The 18,518-nt window shown below is 36.8% G+C and overlaps 1 protein-coding gene across 1 annotated transcript in view; it reads right to left on the reverse strand.

The window, feature by feature from the left end:
• The window catches only part of FAM172A (family with sequence similarity 172 member A), a 502,406-nt gene that overhangs the window by 448,840 nt on the left and 35,048 nt on the right, over positions 1 to 18,518 (reverse strand). The window contains exon 2 of the mRNA XM_003785978.3: positions 9,933 to 10,056. Within this exon, the coding sequence (XP_003786026.1) occupies positions 9,933 to 10,038 (106 nt within the window). The 5' untranslated portion in view covers positions 10,039 to 10,056. The remainder of the gene's footprint in view (positions 1 to 9,932; positions 10,057 to 18,518) is intronic.

Genomic DNA, 18,518 nt, shown 5'->3' on the forward strand with positions numbered 1-18,518 from the left:
TTCCATCCAAGACACCACATTACATGTAGTTATCATTTCTCCCCAGTCTTTCCTTCTTTCCCATTACCTTAACAGTTTTGAGGAATACTATCATCTATCTTGTAGAATGATTCCTAATTTGGGTTTGTCTGATGTTTCTTCTTATAATTAGTACCATACTTATGGGTTTTTGGAAAGAACACCACACAGGTGAACTGCTATTCTCAACCTATCATGTCAAAGAGAACATGAGGACAACATGACATCACTGATGATATTAACCTTCAACACTTGATGAGGGAGCATGTGCCAGCCTTCTCCACTATAAAGTTATTATATTTCTCATTCCATAATCTATTCTTTGGAAGTGACTATGTCTGCCCACCTTCAAGAGGAGACCAGAGGAATTATGCAGTGCCACTTGGAGTAAAGAACATCTGCGTATATTATTTATAATACTTCTGCGTGGAGAATTCATCTCTCTTCCTTTGTTTACATATTTATTCAATCACTTTTTTTTTTTCAGTTTTTGGCCGGAGCCAGGTTTGAACCCATGACCTCTGGTATATGGGGCCAGCACCCTACTCCTTTGAGCCACAGGCGCCGCCCTATTCAATCACATTTTTATGCCACTATGGACCCATGGATATTTATTGTATACTTTGAGCTACGATACTACACATTTATTTTGTTTCTCAAATAACAGCCACTGTAAGTTCTTTAAGTCAACTCCTCTATCCCTTTGACATACTCTTAGCCTTTTGTGTTCTGAGCATTTCCTTTCTTTTTCTGTATTTCTATAAGATGTTCCAAGTTCACCTTGTATCTTTTACCACATCCCTAGAATCAGTCTATCAGTAAGTATGTAATAGTATCTTTTAGGCTCGTATTCCAGGATTAGGCTAATGTTATTATTATATGACATCACAATCTCATTTCTAAAGTGAGAAAAATAAAAAAAAAATAGAATCAGTCTATCAATAAGTATGCAATAGTATCTTTTAGGCTCGTATTCCAGGATTAGGCTAATGTTCTTATTATATGACATCACAATCTCATTTCTAAAGTGAGAAAAATAAAAAAAAATAGAATCAGTCTATCAATAAGTATGTAATAGTATCTTTTAGGCTCGTATTCCAGGATGAGGCTAACGTTCTTATTATATGACATCACAATCTGATTTCTAAAGTGAGAAAAATTTTTTAAAAACTTCAAATTTATTCAATTTGAAATAGATATAAAACAATTTTTGTCAAATCAAGAAAAAATAAAGATTAGCTTTTGAGTTTCCTCATTCTAACTCAAGTTTCTGAAGACAAGCCCTCCCATCAGTTGTAAGGTGAACCGGTCCCTTTCCTATAAATGGTGGTATCTCAGAAGTAACACTTTACTTTTGTCTCTCACAGAAACGTAACATATCCTTCTGTATAGAACATCAATAAAATATGGAGAAAAAAATATTTTCTCTACCCCCAGTGTCATCTCTTTCTGCAAGGCACAAAGACAAGCCATCAAAAGAACTTTCTTTAAAAAAAATCATTGCTTAGTAGTACTCTTTAAACTCCTATATCAAACTCAACTCACATAAAAATATGCCCTTCTCAACATAGAAAAAAGATTCACAAATTCTAGTGAAACAGAAATCTCACGTAATATGTGTATTGGGCTTTAAAAGGGACATATGCTAATAATTTCTTATTCATTAGTGACGTTCTGACCACCTTGTAATCTTTTCAAAATAGAGTAAAGATAGTATCAAAAATTGGCTCACAGTGGCTACAAAATTCTCACTTCTTTCCTTCCAGTGAATTGAAGTTCCGAGACAAAATTAGAGTCCTTCACTTTATAGTCAACTTCTACAACTCAAAACTTAAAAATCTGTTAACCAGACACACAGAAACTATCTAGTAGCCCTTGTCTGTTTCTACCCATGCAGATCATAAAATGCAGCTTTGTATTTATTACATCACTTTCACATATATTACCTCATTTGATCATCACAATCTTAGGAAATAGTAATATGTTATCATTTTCACTATCTTTCAGACAAGGAAATGAGCTCAGAGAGGTAAAATGCCTAATCCAAAATTATGGTTTACTAGTTAAGTGGGATTAATAAAATTAACCATTCTCTCAAAACTGAACTCAGAGCTCTTTCCAAATCACTATGCTAATTCTATAAGCCATATCAACACTGTCATATTCTTTCCCCTTTTCCTCCCATTATAAAGAATACAACATGTGCTTTTGCTTTGCCCAAAATGTTCCTCTGAATGATAATGAACAACTAAGTAAAAGGATATTCCTCAAATTAATTTTTCCTCCATCAACTAGAAAACCTGACATTTTTTTTATTTCATTAGCATTGAAAAGATATATAGAAACTGTCAGAAATTATTTTTCTGCTTTGTAAAAAGAAAACAATATGGTAAAGTTGCATTTTACTCTGAGACTGTGTTCCAAAGGAAGTAGATTATGCAAATATCAAGTATAATAAAATCATTTCCATTAAAAATCCCTTTAATCACCTATATAATCCAGCAGACTTAAATCCTTAAAAGCTAACTATGCATCAGCTATGACACAACTGTTTCTTCTCAAACATGGCTCTCATGATTAAAGTGATTCAGCAACTAGAATTCTAAACCTCAAGTAAGCATATGTAACAAAGTATTAAGACAGAGTTCACATGCAAAAGAATCAAACGCAGTAGAGACTAAAACAGGTATGTGTACAACAATGTTCATAGCAGCACTACTCACAAGAGCCAAAAGGAAGACATTCAAGTGTACATTGAGGATAAATGGTATAATGGTTAATTTTATGCAACAATTTGACTGGGTACAGGGTGCCCAGATATTTAGGTAAACATTATTCTGTGATGTAAACATTACCTGTGATGAAGTTTCTGAATGAGGCTAACATTGCCTTCCCAGTGTGTGGACCTTATCCAACCACATGAAGGCCTGAATAGAACAAAAAAGAAAAGAAAAATTTGCTCCCGCTGCCTATCTTTGGGCTGGGACATCGGTCTTTTCCTGCCTTGAACTAGAAATTATACCACTGGCTCTTCCATATCTCAGTTCACTGGACTTAGACTGGAACTATACTATCAGCCTTCCATAATGTATCCTTAAGAGCAAACTCTGAGGTTTTCCACAATACAAGGAAATTTCTTCAAGATTGCAACATAGAAATCCTGCCTGAGTTTCCAGCTTGCTGTACTATGGAATTCAGACTCAAAGACTGTTATATCAGCTCTTACCTGAGTTTTCTAGCCTGCCAGCCTGCTCCATAGATTTTGGACTCTGTAGCACTCATAATCACATGAGCTAATTGCTGAAGTGAATCTCTCCCTCTCCTGCCTCTTATTCCTCTCTTATGTGACATATGTAAATATCTATTTATCTACACATATATGTGTGTATAAATATGTAAAAAAAGTATCAACATGATATATGTACACTGTATGTGTGTGTGTGTATCCTGTTTCTCTGGAGAACCCTAATACACTGCTTAATTTTTTTGCAAACCTAAAACTGCTCTAAAAAATAAACTGTTACATATATCTATCTATATATATATATATCCAAAAGAAAGCAGAAAAGGGTAAAGACAGAATGAGGAAGCACAAACAAAATAATATCACGATGGTCAAATTAAACCCAACAATTATAGATAATTATAAAATATAAATATTCTAAATACACCAAATCAAGGCAATTTTGCTAAAAAAGCAAGACTCATTTATACAGTGGCTACAGTGTAAAGATCCAAAAAAGTAAAAGGACTGGAAAAGATAACATGCAAATATTAATAAAAATTAAATCTGAAATAGCTGGATTAATACCAGAAAGAGTATACATGATAAAGGGCTTAACACATCAAGAGAACATAACACACATAACTGTACACATACCAAATAAAAGTGCCTTTACAGAAAGCACTGGCTTGGAACCTGTAGCACAGTGGTTAAAGCGCCAGCCACATACACCAAGGCTGGTAGGTTCCAACCTGACCCAGGCCAGCTAAACAACAATGACAACTGCAATAAAAAAAAAAAAAAGTAGCTGGGCGTTGGGGTGGGCACCTACAGTCCCAACTACTTGGGAAGCTGAGGCAAGAGAATCACTTAAGTGATTTGAGGTTTCTATGAGCTGTAACATCATGACACTCTACCAAGGGCGACAGTGTGAGACTCTGTCTCAAAAAAAAAAAAAAAAAATAGAAATAACTGATACAACTAGAAGGGAAAAAAAATGTCTACAACAGGAAGAAAGAACTGATACAACTGAAAGGAAAAGTAAGTTTACAATTATAACTGGAAATTTTGATACTTTTTCATAATAGAGCAAGCACATAGAAAATATGTAAGGGCATAAAAGACTTGAAAAAGTATTTATTCAACCTAATTTACATTTACCTAACATGCCACCAAATAGCAATTTTACATTCTTTTAAAGTGTACATGAAACAGTCATCAATATAACCCATATTCTGAGCCATAAAATTAGTTTCAGTGAATTAAAAGGAAAGCAGAAAAGAAATACTTTCTTTTGCATAAAGTAGTTCTCTAACTACAATAATATTAACCTAAAAATCAATGAGAAAAACCTTGAAAATACCCAGATCTTAGAGGCAAAACATACTTCTAAGAAGCCTATGAGTTAAAAAGGAAATCAGAAGAAATAAGAAAATATTTTGAACTGAATGAAAATAGAAATACAACATATTCAAAATGTATGGGACACAGCTAACCAGAGTTTGAAGGATAATTTGTATAATTAAATGATTATTTTAGAAAGCAAGACAAGTCTCAAATCAATTATCTAAACTTTTTTTAAGAAAACAGGAGAGAAGAACTAAATTGAAGTAAGTAGTAGTAATAAAATAATAATGACAATAGAAGTTAATGAAATAAAAAATCAGAGAAAAATCAATAAAGCCAAAGCTATTTCTTGAAAATGCAAATGGTATCTTTTTTGATAAAGTGATAAACCATTAGCCAGAGTGATCAGGAAAAGAAGAAAAAAGAAGTTACCAATATTAGGAGATAGATGCTATGGCATTAAAAGGTTAATAGTAATTATTAAGAAAAATGTTACACTGATATATTGAACAGGGATGAAATGGAAAAATTCCTTAAAAAATCTCATATGTCAAAACTTACTTAATAATCAATAGCCTGAATAGCTGTATTAAAGAAATCAAATCAAGGGGAGTGCCTGTGGCTCAAAGGAGTAGAGCGCCAGCCCCATATACCAGAGGAGGTGGGTTTAAACCCAGCCCTGGCAAAAAAAAAAAAAGAAAGAAATCAAATCAAACTTTAAAATTTCCCACAAATAGAAAACAGAAAGTAAAAGGGAAAAAAAAGAAAGAAGAAAAACAGAATAAAATCCAGCCCCAGATGGCTTCATTGATTAATTTGACCCAACAATTAAAAAGAAAAAATATCATTTCTACATAAACTTTTTTCAGAAAATAAAAGAGCAGGATAGAGGTCTCAACTCATCTTAAGAAGCCTGCATTACCCTGACACCAAAGCCAGACACAAATTTTATAAGAAAATTATAAAATGCCTCACTAATTTAGATGCAAAAATTGTCAACAAAAATTTAACAAATAGAATCCAGCAGTTTATAAGGACAACACACCATGACCAAACAGCCGTGCAATGCAAGGTTGGCTTAACATCTGAAAATTAGTCTGTATAACTCCCTGAAGCCTGGACTCCAGGTTTCAGGATCCCAGCTGCAGACCAGATTCAGGTTGGCTCAAATATTTCTTACCCTCATTAGACTACTGGCTATCTGGGGTATGTTCTTTTCATGGAGAATGGCAAGAGCTCAACAGCTGACAAGCCAGGCCACAAAACACAGTGTAAGCTGGTCATCTGTCTATCATCGCCAGAGAAGTTTCTGTTCAAGTTTCCTACTCACTTGTAAATGGGATTGTTTACTCTTCTCTTGTTGATTAATTTGAGTTCTCTGCAGATTCTAGTTATCAGGCCTTTGTAACACGCAAAATCGAAGGGGGGGAGGGCATTGGTGTGAGGAGGAAGGGCAATTCCTCCCCATGGCATCCCGTGAGGATGTCACCTCATGGGCACAGTGTGAGGGTGCTCAGTGTGAGGGTGCTCACACCCCTTGGGGGAAGGACTCAACTACAACTTGAACTTTACCTTAGAAGTGAGAACAATGTAACCTAAAAGTTTGTACCCTCATATTAATTTGAAATTTTAAAAAACTGCAGTATAAGGCTCTGTTCGCCTCCTGTCCATGGCTACTCATCAAGGAGGCTGACAAATATACTTTTTCACCCAAAGTAGTGGAGAAAAGAATTCACAGAACAATAACATCAATAATAATAATTATTATCACAAATTATTAGCATAATAATATCATCCATTAATGTCCAGAAGAATTTTTGTAAGGCATTATGGCAAAGTGCCAAGCATTTAGGAGAACTAGGGAATGGGGTTGGGAGGGTGTAAATAGAAACTAATCTTCATGAACTAAGAAGACTACAGAACACCTAACCAGGAAAATGAGTTCAACAAATCAATGCCAGGAGACGAACTAAAACCCTAGAAATTGGCAAATGGAAAGGGTAATCCTTTTTTAAGAAATGGGAGATTCCTAACTATCTTCATCGTCAACTCCAAAAATTACATAATTGTCTGATGCATAATATGCCTGCCTTTATTGGTAATAGTCATCCTCCTCCTCTTCCTCCTCCTCACCATCTTCATTATCACATTATAGTAAACTGGAGGAGGTAATAGTCATCATCCTCCTCTTCCTCCTCCTCATCATCTTCATTATCACATTATAGTAAACTAATCTGAACTACTTTCTTCTAGAATGCACTGCTTGAGTTTTATCTGACATTTTTCTGCCCACTAATATAATCTTATGAGATTTTCCCACCATTTATGCCTTTATCTGAAGCACTTTTCCATACATGAAAAATTAAATCACTTTCAAGCATGCAGTCTTGCCATGTAAACCTAAAATACCCTAACGCCATGTTCTTCAACCTTTCTCATCTCATGGCACACTTGAACTTATAGTTAAACTTCCATGGTACATTTAAATTATGTTGATCAAAAAAAAAAAAGAATATATTTACTGTGCTTTGAACTTCCTTCAAAAGTAATTTAATTAATGATCCTTAAAAATTTTCGTGACATATGTAAGATCCTCCCATGGCACACCAGGTGAAAAATCACTGCTTCAGTGAATAGCAGTTACCGATCATCATCAATTCATTGTTTTATGCATAGCCCAATTTTGAAATATCAAAAATAAAACTGCCTTCCTATTCTAGGAATAAAATTTTATTCAGTTTGCTAATTTGTTCTAACATGTACTTTACCATATGCTTGTCATTTTATTTTCTAATGTTTCCTTACAAGCCCACGTATACTCAGTATTATTCCTAGTGTACAGATGAAAGAAAACATTCAGAGAAGTTAAGCAGTCTGCCCATGATAAGAGGAAAACCCTGAGATGGAATCCAGATAGTTCTATCTCTAGAACTTATCAACAGTCTTTTCACACCATGTTCTGCTTCTGAAATCTAGAAAATCAATCCAAACTTACAGACTACTTGAAGAAGTACAAATTAGAACTACAACTTGGGAAATCAAATTTTCACAAATAAGCCTTCTGTAATTCTTGCACATATTTCTGTCCTCATTCCTAAACCATCCATTATTCTGAGTGTGCTGGGTCATGCCCAGCAGCATACTAAACTGCAGTGAAACCTTCTATCTAGTTATCTACAGCTGACTCCAATTCTTCTCCTCCTATTCTCCACTCAAGGTTTTCTAAACAAGGTTTTATTTCTATCAAGTCACTGAGACAGCTCTTTGTAAAGGTAACCAATGACCTCCATATTGTGAAATACAAAAGTTCATTCTCAGTCCTCATCTAATCTGATCAATCACCAGCATATGACTTAATTAATGACTCCCTATTTCTTTCTTCTTCTTTTTTTTTAATTTGGCATTCAGTGTCTCTCTCTTGCTCCTGATTCTCAGCCTGCCTTACTAAAAATTCCATTTCAGCCTCTTTTGCTGGTTCCTCTTCATCTTCCTGACCCTAAAGGTCAAGGTGCCCAGGGTTCAATCTTCAGATCTCATCTCTTTTCTAGCAACAGATACCTCAGGGAATCACAAGTAGAATCATGACTTTAAATATTATCCCAAAGTTGTATCTCTAGCTCAACCTATAGACTCAAGCTCTCCATTTTAATGTTTAAGTGTCATCTCAATTTAATGTCTAAAATCTAACCTTTGCTTTCCACCACCACCACCCCCAACTGCTTTTCCCAGTGTTTTCTCAATCTAATTAATGATGCCCATCATGAAGCTATTTCTGCCAAGAATCTTCAGTTATCTTCATTTCTTCTCTAATATCCCATGTCCAATAACATTAGCAAATCATGTCATCTCTTCCTTCAAAACACATCCAGAATCTGCCCAAACTTCATGATCTTCTTGCTACCATTCTAACCCAAGCTATCATCATCTCTCAAATTTGTGAGGAGACTTGGTCCAGATCAGCACCTAAAGAAAGCAAAGCTCTTAATGCAAAGCTCTTAATCATTTCCCATTTTTGTAGGTAAGGGCTAGGAATACCATTCCCTCCATAGATCATTACCTCAAAAAGGAGGAACAAGGTAACACAAATTGAGCCAAGAAAGTGAATGCTTTATCCTGTATTTACTTAAGTCTTTCATGATAAGAAATAGAAGAAGACAGCAGGGGAAATTCTTGAGGCATCTTCATTCAGAGATTCAGAGAAGCAGCCACAGCCATGACTGTGTGGTACATACTGAGCTGTGGCATCTATTACAAGGCATATTTAGGAGCCCTTGAAGACCAAACAGACTCTACACTGAATTAAATAAAGGAGAACCCTATCACCTGGCCTAGCTGGCAGTATGGTTTGCATATTTGTCCCCTCTAAAACTCACTTTGAAATTCAGTTGCCATTGTAACAGTGTTGAAAGATGGAACATTTAAAAGTCATTGGGACTTGAGGGCTCTGCCCCCCGGGTAGGATCACTGCCATTGTAAGAAAGCAAGTTCTTCACGTGGCCCTTCCACCACAGATGATAAAGCAAGATGGCCTTCATCAGATGTTGGCAGCTTGATATTGGACTTCCCAGACTCCAGGACTATGAGCAAATAAATTTCTGTGGTATTTTTATAACAGCACAAAATAGACTAAGACAGCTGGCATCTCAACATTTAGGAAACCCATAAGAAATTTTCTCTTTATCAAATAAAGTGATTGTGACATCATCCTCTACAGGTTAGTTAAATAATCTGATCTTGGGCAAATCACCAGACAGATTGAAATATACAATAAATGAAGAAATCTTACAGATCAACAATGACATTTCTTTTAGTAGTAAAGTTAGTTTAGATAGCAGATTTTTTAAAAGTCTAGAATTCAAACTTTCCTAACAATGTGTAAGGCAGATTCCCTCTGAAATATTTACAAGGACAGCTTCTCATAAAATACCCCTAGTGCCAATGCCACAAACACAAAAGTAGAGAAATAGGCAGATCATTATCTTAATCCAGTATGATATTCCAACAGCCAAAATGCAGTAAAAGCACACTACTCTTGGTTCAAAAGACTAACATGGTTAGTTTTACCATTAAATGTGAAACTATGAATAGGAAGAGCATCAAGAATTCTTACAGCTATAAAATTACATGATTCTATGATTTATTTGCTAACTACATACTATGTTTCAGACACTATCAGTTGCCATAAGGGATATACATAATTGCAAATAGTGTACTATATTTGTATAATTGCAAAGGTACTAAAATTCTTATTCTAGAATTGAAATGAATGGATGACTACCTAAATATTCCTTTACCTTCATTAGGCACAATGAAAATTTCCTGCAAAAGCAAATTAAGTATGTACCTTTCAGTGCTGTAGTCTTTTCTTTTTCATCTGGACCTCCCTGCTGGATTTGTGCCATGTTTATCCAAATTGGCAACAAAATTAAAGAGCTCAAGGAAATAGACATCAATCTTCAGAAGACAGTCTAGAATGAATGAAAGCAATAAATTAAGCTCTACTCAAAACCTACCTACTCTGTAAAACTTCCTAGATCACGGGAATTAATCTCTCTATCCTGATTTCTCACTACACTTCGTTTACACCTATGCCACAGTATTTATCATTTCCTGCTCGGTATTATAATTATTTATGTATTTACCTGGGTTGGCTAACAGCTAACAAGCCTCAGGAATAGAGGTAATCAAGTTTTCATTATCTTTATATCTGTCATGTTGCCAACACAATATTTTACACATACACAACTAATGCTTGCTGAACTGAATTTAGACAAACTTACTGCTTAGTTTTAGTTCCTTATCACTTAATGTTTTAAAAAAAATATCTTTGGGTAGTTCCAAAAACTTGAGATTTCTTTTAAAATGAAATGTAAGCTTATGTCTTTTATAAATTCAGAATGTCTTCCTCTGGAATATTCAGACAGTTAGAAAGAGAAAAATACATTAATACATAGAGTATCTACAAATTACCAATACTATAATTAAAAATACAACTTTAAGGCCAGGCACAGTAGCTCACACCTGTAATCCGAGCACTTTGGTAGGCTGAGGTGAGTGGATTACTTGAGCTCAGCTGTTTGAGACCAGCCTGAGCAAGAGCAAGACCCTGTCTCTACTAAAAATAGCCAGGTATTGTGGTGGGCCCCTATAGTCCCAGGTACTCAGGAGACTGAGGCATGAAGATCACTTGAGCCCAAGAGTTTGAGGTTGCTGTGAGCTATGACACCAGGATATCCTACTGAGGGCAACAAAGTGAGACTCCGTCTTAAAAAAAAAAAAAAAATACAACTTTGGAGAAAAAAATTATCCCTTTTTAAAAGGAAAATCAGTCAAATTCAATATCTGAAACCCATACTCTATAAATGCCACTCTAGGTAAGCAACCATAATATAAAATTATGATTTATTAAAATCTAATCTTATTCTGATTTGTCCAAAGGGAAGGCATTAAAACTAGAAGTCGATGGCTTTTTCCAGTGTACCCATGAACTACTGTTCATGGGCAAATCACTATTCCAAAAGTTCAGAAGGAAAAATATGCAACACATGAAATGGAAAAATTTAAACTAATTTAGTCAATTAGTCTATAACAGTTAATGAAAATATGCAAAAACTACATTCATGATAATAGTGAAACAAGACTGAAATACTCCCGATTGAGGAACCCAAATAATTTGTTACCCACAAAGTAAAATTCAGTTTCTATTCGGAAGTACATTTTATAATTATCTTTAAAAATGCCGGCATTTTCATAATCATCAGCGTACAGGAGAAAATACTTAAAAAAAAAATAAATGTTAGGTCAAGGCGGGTAGATGGCCTGAGCTCAGGAGTTCAAGACCAGCCTGAGCCAAGTGAGATCCCGTCTCTAAAAATAGCCAGGTGGTGTGTTGAGCGCCTACAGTCCCAGCTACTTGGGAGGCTGAGGCAAGAGAATCGCTTCAGCCCAAGAATTAGAGGTTGCTAGGAGCTAAAGACTCCATGGCACTCTACCAAGGGTGACTAAGTGAGACCCTGTCTCAAAAAAATAAATAAATATAGTAAATTAAAATAAAAATAATATAATAATGTTGAAAAGAAACATTTTAAAACTATAAATGTTCCAAATGGTCATAACCAATTCTGCCCTTACTCAACTCTAGCTGCAAGTGATGTGATATAAGATAAAGGACCCTCTTCACTGCACCTCATTTTCCACATTTGTAAAATGGACATGATAATCATGCTTCCTTCATAATGTAACATAGAGTTAAATGTAAAATATTTGATACACATATAGGATACGTGTATAGCATAGGTAGAAAAACATATAGATCAGTCCTTGATCCATAATTAAGTATTCAACATATAAATCAGTTTATATTGTTGCAAATGAATCATAGCTTCACTGTTTAATAACAGCTCTGTGGCCCATGGCAACCTACTTGATATCCAAAAATCTTCAATTTCCTCATTTATAAAATGTAGCTCATACCCCATATAACAGTGGTTGAGGATTAAATATTAGAGAAAATGTATATATCCAATCATAATTATAACTAGCAGTCTCACAGCTACTCCACGGTGTGAGATTTTCTAAAAGTAATTATCTAGAATCTGAGACTACTTTTGACTAAAAAATATTTTCACTTAGCATAGAAGTAGCTATCATTTTTCTTCTGTGAACAGGTAACTCTACTTGAATATGTCTATAGTCCCTCAAGAAGCACATGCTCTATCCACAGGGCAGGCAATGCGCAAGACGGAGAGTGCAGTGGTGAGCACAGCAGAGACGGTCACGGCCCTTTGGGGCTCACCATTTAGCTGCCAAATCAGACAGCCATGTAGGCACAAACAAAATGTATCAGACCTGGACTGATAACTACGGCATTATTATAACAAAGAAATATGCGTAAAAGGCCATCTATTTACATGCAAGAATTAGTCTTGGTCTGTCAAGACTCACAAGTTTGTATACAAGTTTCACCAGTAACTTTCTCTACACCAGACTGCAGCAGAAATTAAAAAGAAAGATTTGTAATGAGAGATTCCACAGGGCTAACAATTCCACGTATGAATTAACTATCTACAGGGGAATTTCTGTATTTTTTTCTCTAGCCTTCTGGTAAGTCAGTATTTCTTCTAAATATAAACTTTAAGTTATTGTTCATTGGTCCCAAATTGTCTGATTCCTAAATAGAACAATTTATACAATCATTTCATTGTGACTGCTTTAGCAACGTAAAATATTTTTGGAGCTAGTCATTTTCAAAATACATACTTTAAAGAATCACTTTCTAGATTTCCAAAAAATTAAATATTAATTAATAATCTTTACTCTTATTTTATATGAAGCAACCTAAAAATCTACCTAGCAATTTGCTGGAGTGATGAGATGTAAATTAAGAAACTACTAATTACTACTATGCATGACCCTAAACCCTACAGTGCCAGATGCAAAGCAGGTAAGCATGAGGCAAAAGCAATTTATCTGTTGCTCTCTTATAAACCACATTAGATTTTTACCCTCTTGAGTTATTTTCCATACCCATGGCACAGCTGGTGAAGCTAAATCGGGAACATTTTAAATTCTCAATTTAGTTTTCCTAATAAAAATTCAGAGTTATAACCTGCATGACCACAGATAAACACTACTGAAAGTGAAGCCAGCAAGCTGTTTGGTACATTTGATATATATTAATATCTGCACTCGACATAGTTGATTTGACATTATCTGATGGAGTTTAGGTTATAGGGAATAAAGTGGCATTATCTGATGAAGGTTAGGTTATAGGGAATCAAGTGGCAGAAGGTTTTTACTGATATGAATTGGGACACAGTTGACATGTTGTATACTTTGTGATAACCACTGCTACTTAAATATGGTTTCCTAGAAATGGTTACAGTACAAACTAGATTCAAAACATCTCAGTTTGTGACTTCATTCTGTGAACTACACAAAACAATTATCATATCTTCTTCCCTTCTATGATTCCAACAGAGATTCTACTATGTATTAATAAAGCTATAAATAACTTATCATGTGTAATCTTTATCCAGTCAGCATTTCAAAACATGAAACATTAGAATATTTCTTATTTGCCCCATTTGCTCAGAATATGGCATGAGCACTTAAAAAATATCCAGAATGACATATAGAAGCCTTATTTTTCTACATTTGTTTCTTTTTAGGCAGGTATTAAACGTGAACCAGATATGAGTGATTTTGCGACAGAAGCCCTTTCCATCTTATAGTAATGAAAATACAAAATAGATCAAAGAACAATGAAATTGGGTTAATTCTCTGAGGCCCCCCAGGACTGATCAGGTTCTTGTCTGGCCCCCAAAGAATTTATGCTCACTAAGTCAGGCTCTGGAAATCAAGCTCAAAATAGCATACTTGCAAAAGAAATTACAGTAAGTGAAATTAGAATGAGAGATTTATGAGGAATCAAAAGATCCATCAAATTGTAGTTAAAATACCCATGTTGCTCATCAGCAAAGGTTACTTCTAATAACACTGGGCAGCATATAATCCTGAGGACATGGAGAGGAAAATGTGTGCTGTAGGGTGTTTGTGTGCAAAGGCAGCCATACAGGCACCAGGGAAAGTCTGGAGAACAAAGGCATCGAGCTGGAGCAGACACAGAAGGCAAAGCCCAGGGTAATCTGGACCACTGCGCATAGAAAAAGGGCAGCCTCTACAGGATACACGGTCATGTTTACCTCAAGTTTAGCTCAGACCAGGAATACCTGCTTCCAAATCAAACATATCTAAAATGATTCCTTAGTTTCCCAAGCAGCAAGATAGAGTAGATTTGGGATGAGAAATCTAGGTTTTTAGAGGCTGGGCACAGTGGCTCACACCTATAATCCCAGCACTCTGGGAGGACAAGGTGGGTGAAATGCCTGAGCTCAAGAGTTTGAGACCAGCCTGAGAAAGAGTAAGACCTCATTTCTAAAATCAGCCAGGCACTGTGGTCCTGGGACCTGTCGTCCCAGCTACTCGAGAGGCTGAGGCAAAAGGATCACTTGAGCCCAGGAGTTTGAGGTTGTTGTGAGGTATAATACCACAGCACTACCCGGAGTGACATAGAGACTCTGTCTCAAAAGGAAAAAAAAGAAATCTAGGTTTTTAATCTCAGTTTTATCCCCTAGTAGCTAAGTGACCCTGAGGAATTTACTTCTTTAACCTAAGTAATGGGAACGATAATAAAAATAACAATTATTTTTATAGGGCTGGTATGAGGATTACCTGAAAGAGCACACATGAACGCATTTTGCAAACTATAAATTCTTCTACAAACATTAACAGCCCATAGAAAATCAGAAGTAAGTGAATTCCAATTAATGTGCACTCCCAACTCCCATAAATATACCAAAATCCATTCAATTCATAGAAATGAGAAACTTTCTATATGCATCACTTGGAAGCATTCCATGAACAAATAATAAGGCCTCTAAAATATTTGTTGGGTTGACTTGAGTGTCCAAGTATATTAAAAGTAATGATAATAGAATGTAAATTAATTTTTTTATTTAATTTATTCTTTTACATTCCTTTTAAACCTTATTGAAACATGTGCTTAGACAATGATCAAACACATGAGTTCCACCTCCATTTGGTTCAAAGTTTTGCCCCCAAAAGAACACTATTCCAATTATCTCCTACATTAGTTATAAGATCAATAATACCATTCATAGCCATTAACCTATTAAGTCATTACCACAAGTAGCAGGGGTAGGCAGAGTAGACATACCTGTATTGCCCAAAGATGTGCCATCTTGGGCTTTGAGAAGCTAAGTAAACCTGGGTAAGGCATCTAAATGGTAAAGGGTGGCTAAGATTCTAACCACAGTTTTCTGAATCCATATGAATTGTAGAGGATGCCAAGAGCTAGACGATCTCTGAGCAAGATGATTTACAGCTGGGGGTTGGACTCTCAGGCAATTTGTCCGCAGGAGCTCCTCATGGAGAAAGAGCCTGAGCCTTCAGCACTTGGTCATTGTTAATTACTCCCCTCACCTATATTGTTCTGTCTCAATAAAAGGCTAGTGTGGAGGTTGCTTGGGGCTACCCTGCAAAGAAGGGCTAGCCCACATCCTACAAGCTTGTACTTCTAATCCACGTCACACCTGGTTCCTTCCTGTGGTGATTGAGACCAGGGCCACAGGGCCCCAACGGGTTGTGACATTCTGGCGTAGTTGGCAGGATACAGCAGGACACAACAGGACACCAGGGATGTGGACCAAAGGGGAAGTGACACTCAGAAGTAAGTGAAGCCTTTGGTAGACAGTAGGGGGAAGTCCAAAGGGAAACTCCGCTCAGGACAAGTGCGACTTTTGGCCAATCTAGAATCTAGGGAACCTTGCTCAGAATAAGTAAAGACATGGGTAACTTCCTGTTTGGGGAGTCGCAAAAATTAGAAACTGAGGAAGAAAGCGATGTTCAAGCAGAATCTGAAAGTGAGGAGGATAGTGAGGTGCAGTGGGAAGCTGGACCTAAGGAGAACTGGGAATCAAGAGCATATGATACAGACACAAATAAGCAAGTAATTACCTCTGTGGCCACTATGGCTGCTCAAATCAAACAACTGGAAGACTGGGTAAATAGTCTCACCGTCAGAAATGCCAACTTAGAGCACTCAATATTTCCCTCCCTATGTAAATGAACCACCTGTGACTTCTGTTACGAAGGCTGTGTTAGAAAGAAGGGCATAGAACTGGTGACTCTGAGTGGGAAGACACTTTAGGGCTTTTTCCAGTTACGATCACTGATATTCCTCCTGATCCGCAGCACCCTCAAGAAGGCCAGCATTTTAACCACCATATGATCACATTTACGGTTCTGAAAGACTTGAAACAGACTGTAGCACAATATGGTATGCAATCCCCGTTTTCTAGAGGTCTGTTACTGGGGCTTGCACAAGAACAGTGGCTCATTCCCTATGACTAGGATATGATAGCCAGAACTGTTCTTGAATCTGGACAGTATTTACAGTTCAAAACCTGGTGGAAGGAGGAGGCTGACCTGATGAGTTGCCAAAACCAGCAGAGAGGAGTCCCAATAACATCAGAACAACTCACTGGGTCTGGTCAGTGGCTGGGGATTCCCAATCAACTTCAGTACAAAGACATAGCCATAGTCCAGATAAGACTGTTGTCTTAGGGCCTGGGAAAAGGTTCAGGCTCCTGGAGATGTCTCTAAATCTTTTAAGATAATGCAGTCGGGGAATGAACCTTATACCGACTTTGTAGCCCAACTAAAAACTGCAGTCGATAAGGCTGTTGCTCAGCCAGAGCTCAGAGACATGCTTTTCCAAACTTTAGCATTTGACAATTCTAACTCAGTGTCAAAAAGTCCTGAGACCTTTGAGAGCACAAAACACTCCCTTAGAGGAACATATACAGGCATGTGCTGACATAGGAACAGAATCCTACAAGGCTAATTAACTTGCTGCCGCTTTAAAAGAAGGGGTCAGTTCATACCAGCTTAAATGTCATAACTGTGGAAAATTGGGACATAGGAGAAAAGAGTGTTGGAAAGGGAAAATCTATGGCAAAAACAGTGACCAAAAGACTTATAACAAACGGAAACCCCCTGGGGTATGTCCCAGGTATAAGAAAGCACCCCACTGGGCAAGTGAGTGCCCTCTCAGTTCCATAATAAAGGAACAGCTTTGCTGCCTAGAAACTACTACGGCCCCGCCCAGGGCCCGCAGGCAAAGAATTTGGGCCTGCGAAAGTGCTCATTCACCAGCAACTTCACTCTGTTCAGTCTCTTTTATATGGCACCTCAGGCAGTGTTGCTTCGGACTTACTGGCATATGATAATGTCCTTTTGCTTCCCAGTATGGGAACAAAAGAATTGAAAACAGGAGTGTGGTCCTCTGCCCCCAGGTACTATTGGATTGTTGCTTGGGAAAAGTGAATTAGCATCTCAGGGAATGTTCATCCACACAGGTGTTATTGATGGTAAATACTTAAGGGAAATACTGATTATGATTTCAGTAAACCAACCAACTCAAATTTTGGCCAGACAAAAGATTGCTCAATTGCTACTCTTGCCATGCATTAAGTTACAAGGTAGAGGGGAAAAACATACTGGTGAGCCTGGTAATACAAGCCATGTTTTCTGGCAAACATGTCGATAAGAGTAGGCCTCAGCTGACTCTTACTTTGAAGGATAAAACCTTTACTGGTCTGTTAGACACGGGTGTCAATGTTTCGGTAACAGCTCTAATCAGTGGCCCAGGAAATGGCTGAAATAAGTTGTTGATATTACTTTTGTTGGCATCGGAGCTTTAGATTCAATCTTTCAGAATATTTTGCCTTTGACCTGGTTGGGGCTAGATAAGCAGAATGCTCAAATCCGACCATATATAGCTGACACTGATATTAATTTATGGAGTCATGATTTGCTCCAGCAATGGAATGCTGTGATAACCATACCATCCACTCACGTTAATTCCTTGCAAATGTCAAATTTAGCATAGAGGCCACTGCCCCGAAATATGCTCTCAGGTTATCCTAGAAGAGTAGAAATCCAGTGTGGGTTGAGCAGTGGCTATTAACTATGGAACAAGTGGATGCTTTAAAAATAATAGTTCAGAAGCAATTGGAGCAAGGGCACACAGAACCATCCCGCAGCCCATGGAATTCTCCAATTTTTGTGATAAAAAAAAAATCAGACCCATAGAAGACTGAAATTGGACCCACACCTTTCACCATTAACTAAGACAGACTCTCACTGGATTAAAGATTTAAACTTAAGACATGAAACTATAAAAATACTAGAAGAAAGTGTAGGGAAAACCTTTAAAGAAATTGGCCTGGGTGAAAATTTTATGAGGAGGACCCCCCTCCCCCGGCAATTGAAGCAACATCAAAAATACACTATTGGGACCTGATCAAACTAAAGAGCTTCTGCACAGCCAAGAACACAGTAAGTA

The sequence above is a fragment of the Otolemur garnettii genome, unplaced genomic scaffold (assembly GCF_000181295.1).
Source record: "Otolemur garnettii isolate 467f Iridium unplaced genomic scaffold, OtoGar3 scaffold00017, whole genome shotgun sequence".
In the NCBI taxonomy this organism is placed as follows: Eukaryota; Metazoa; Chordata; class Mammalia; order Primates; family Galagidae; genus Otolemur; species Otolemur garnettii.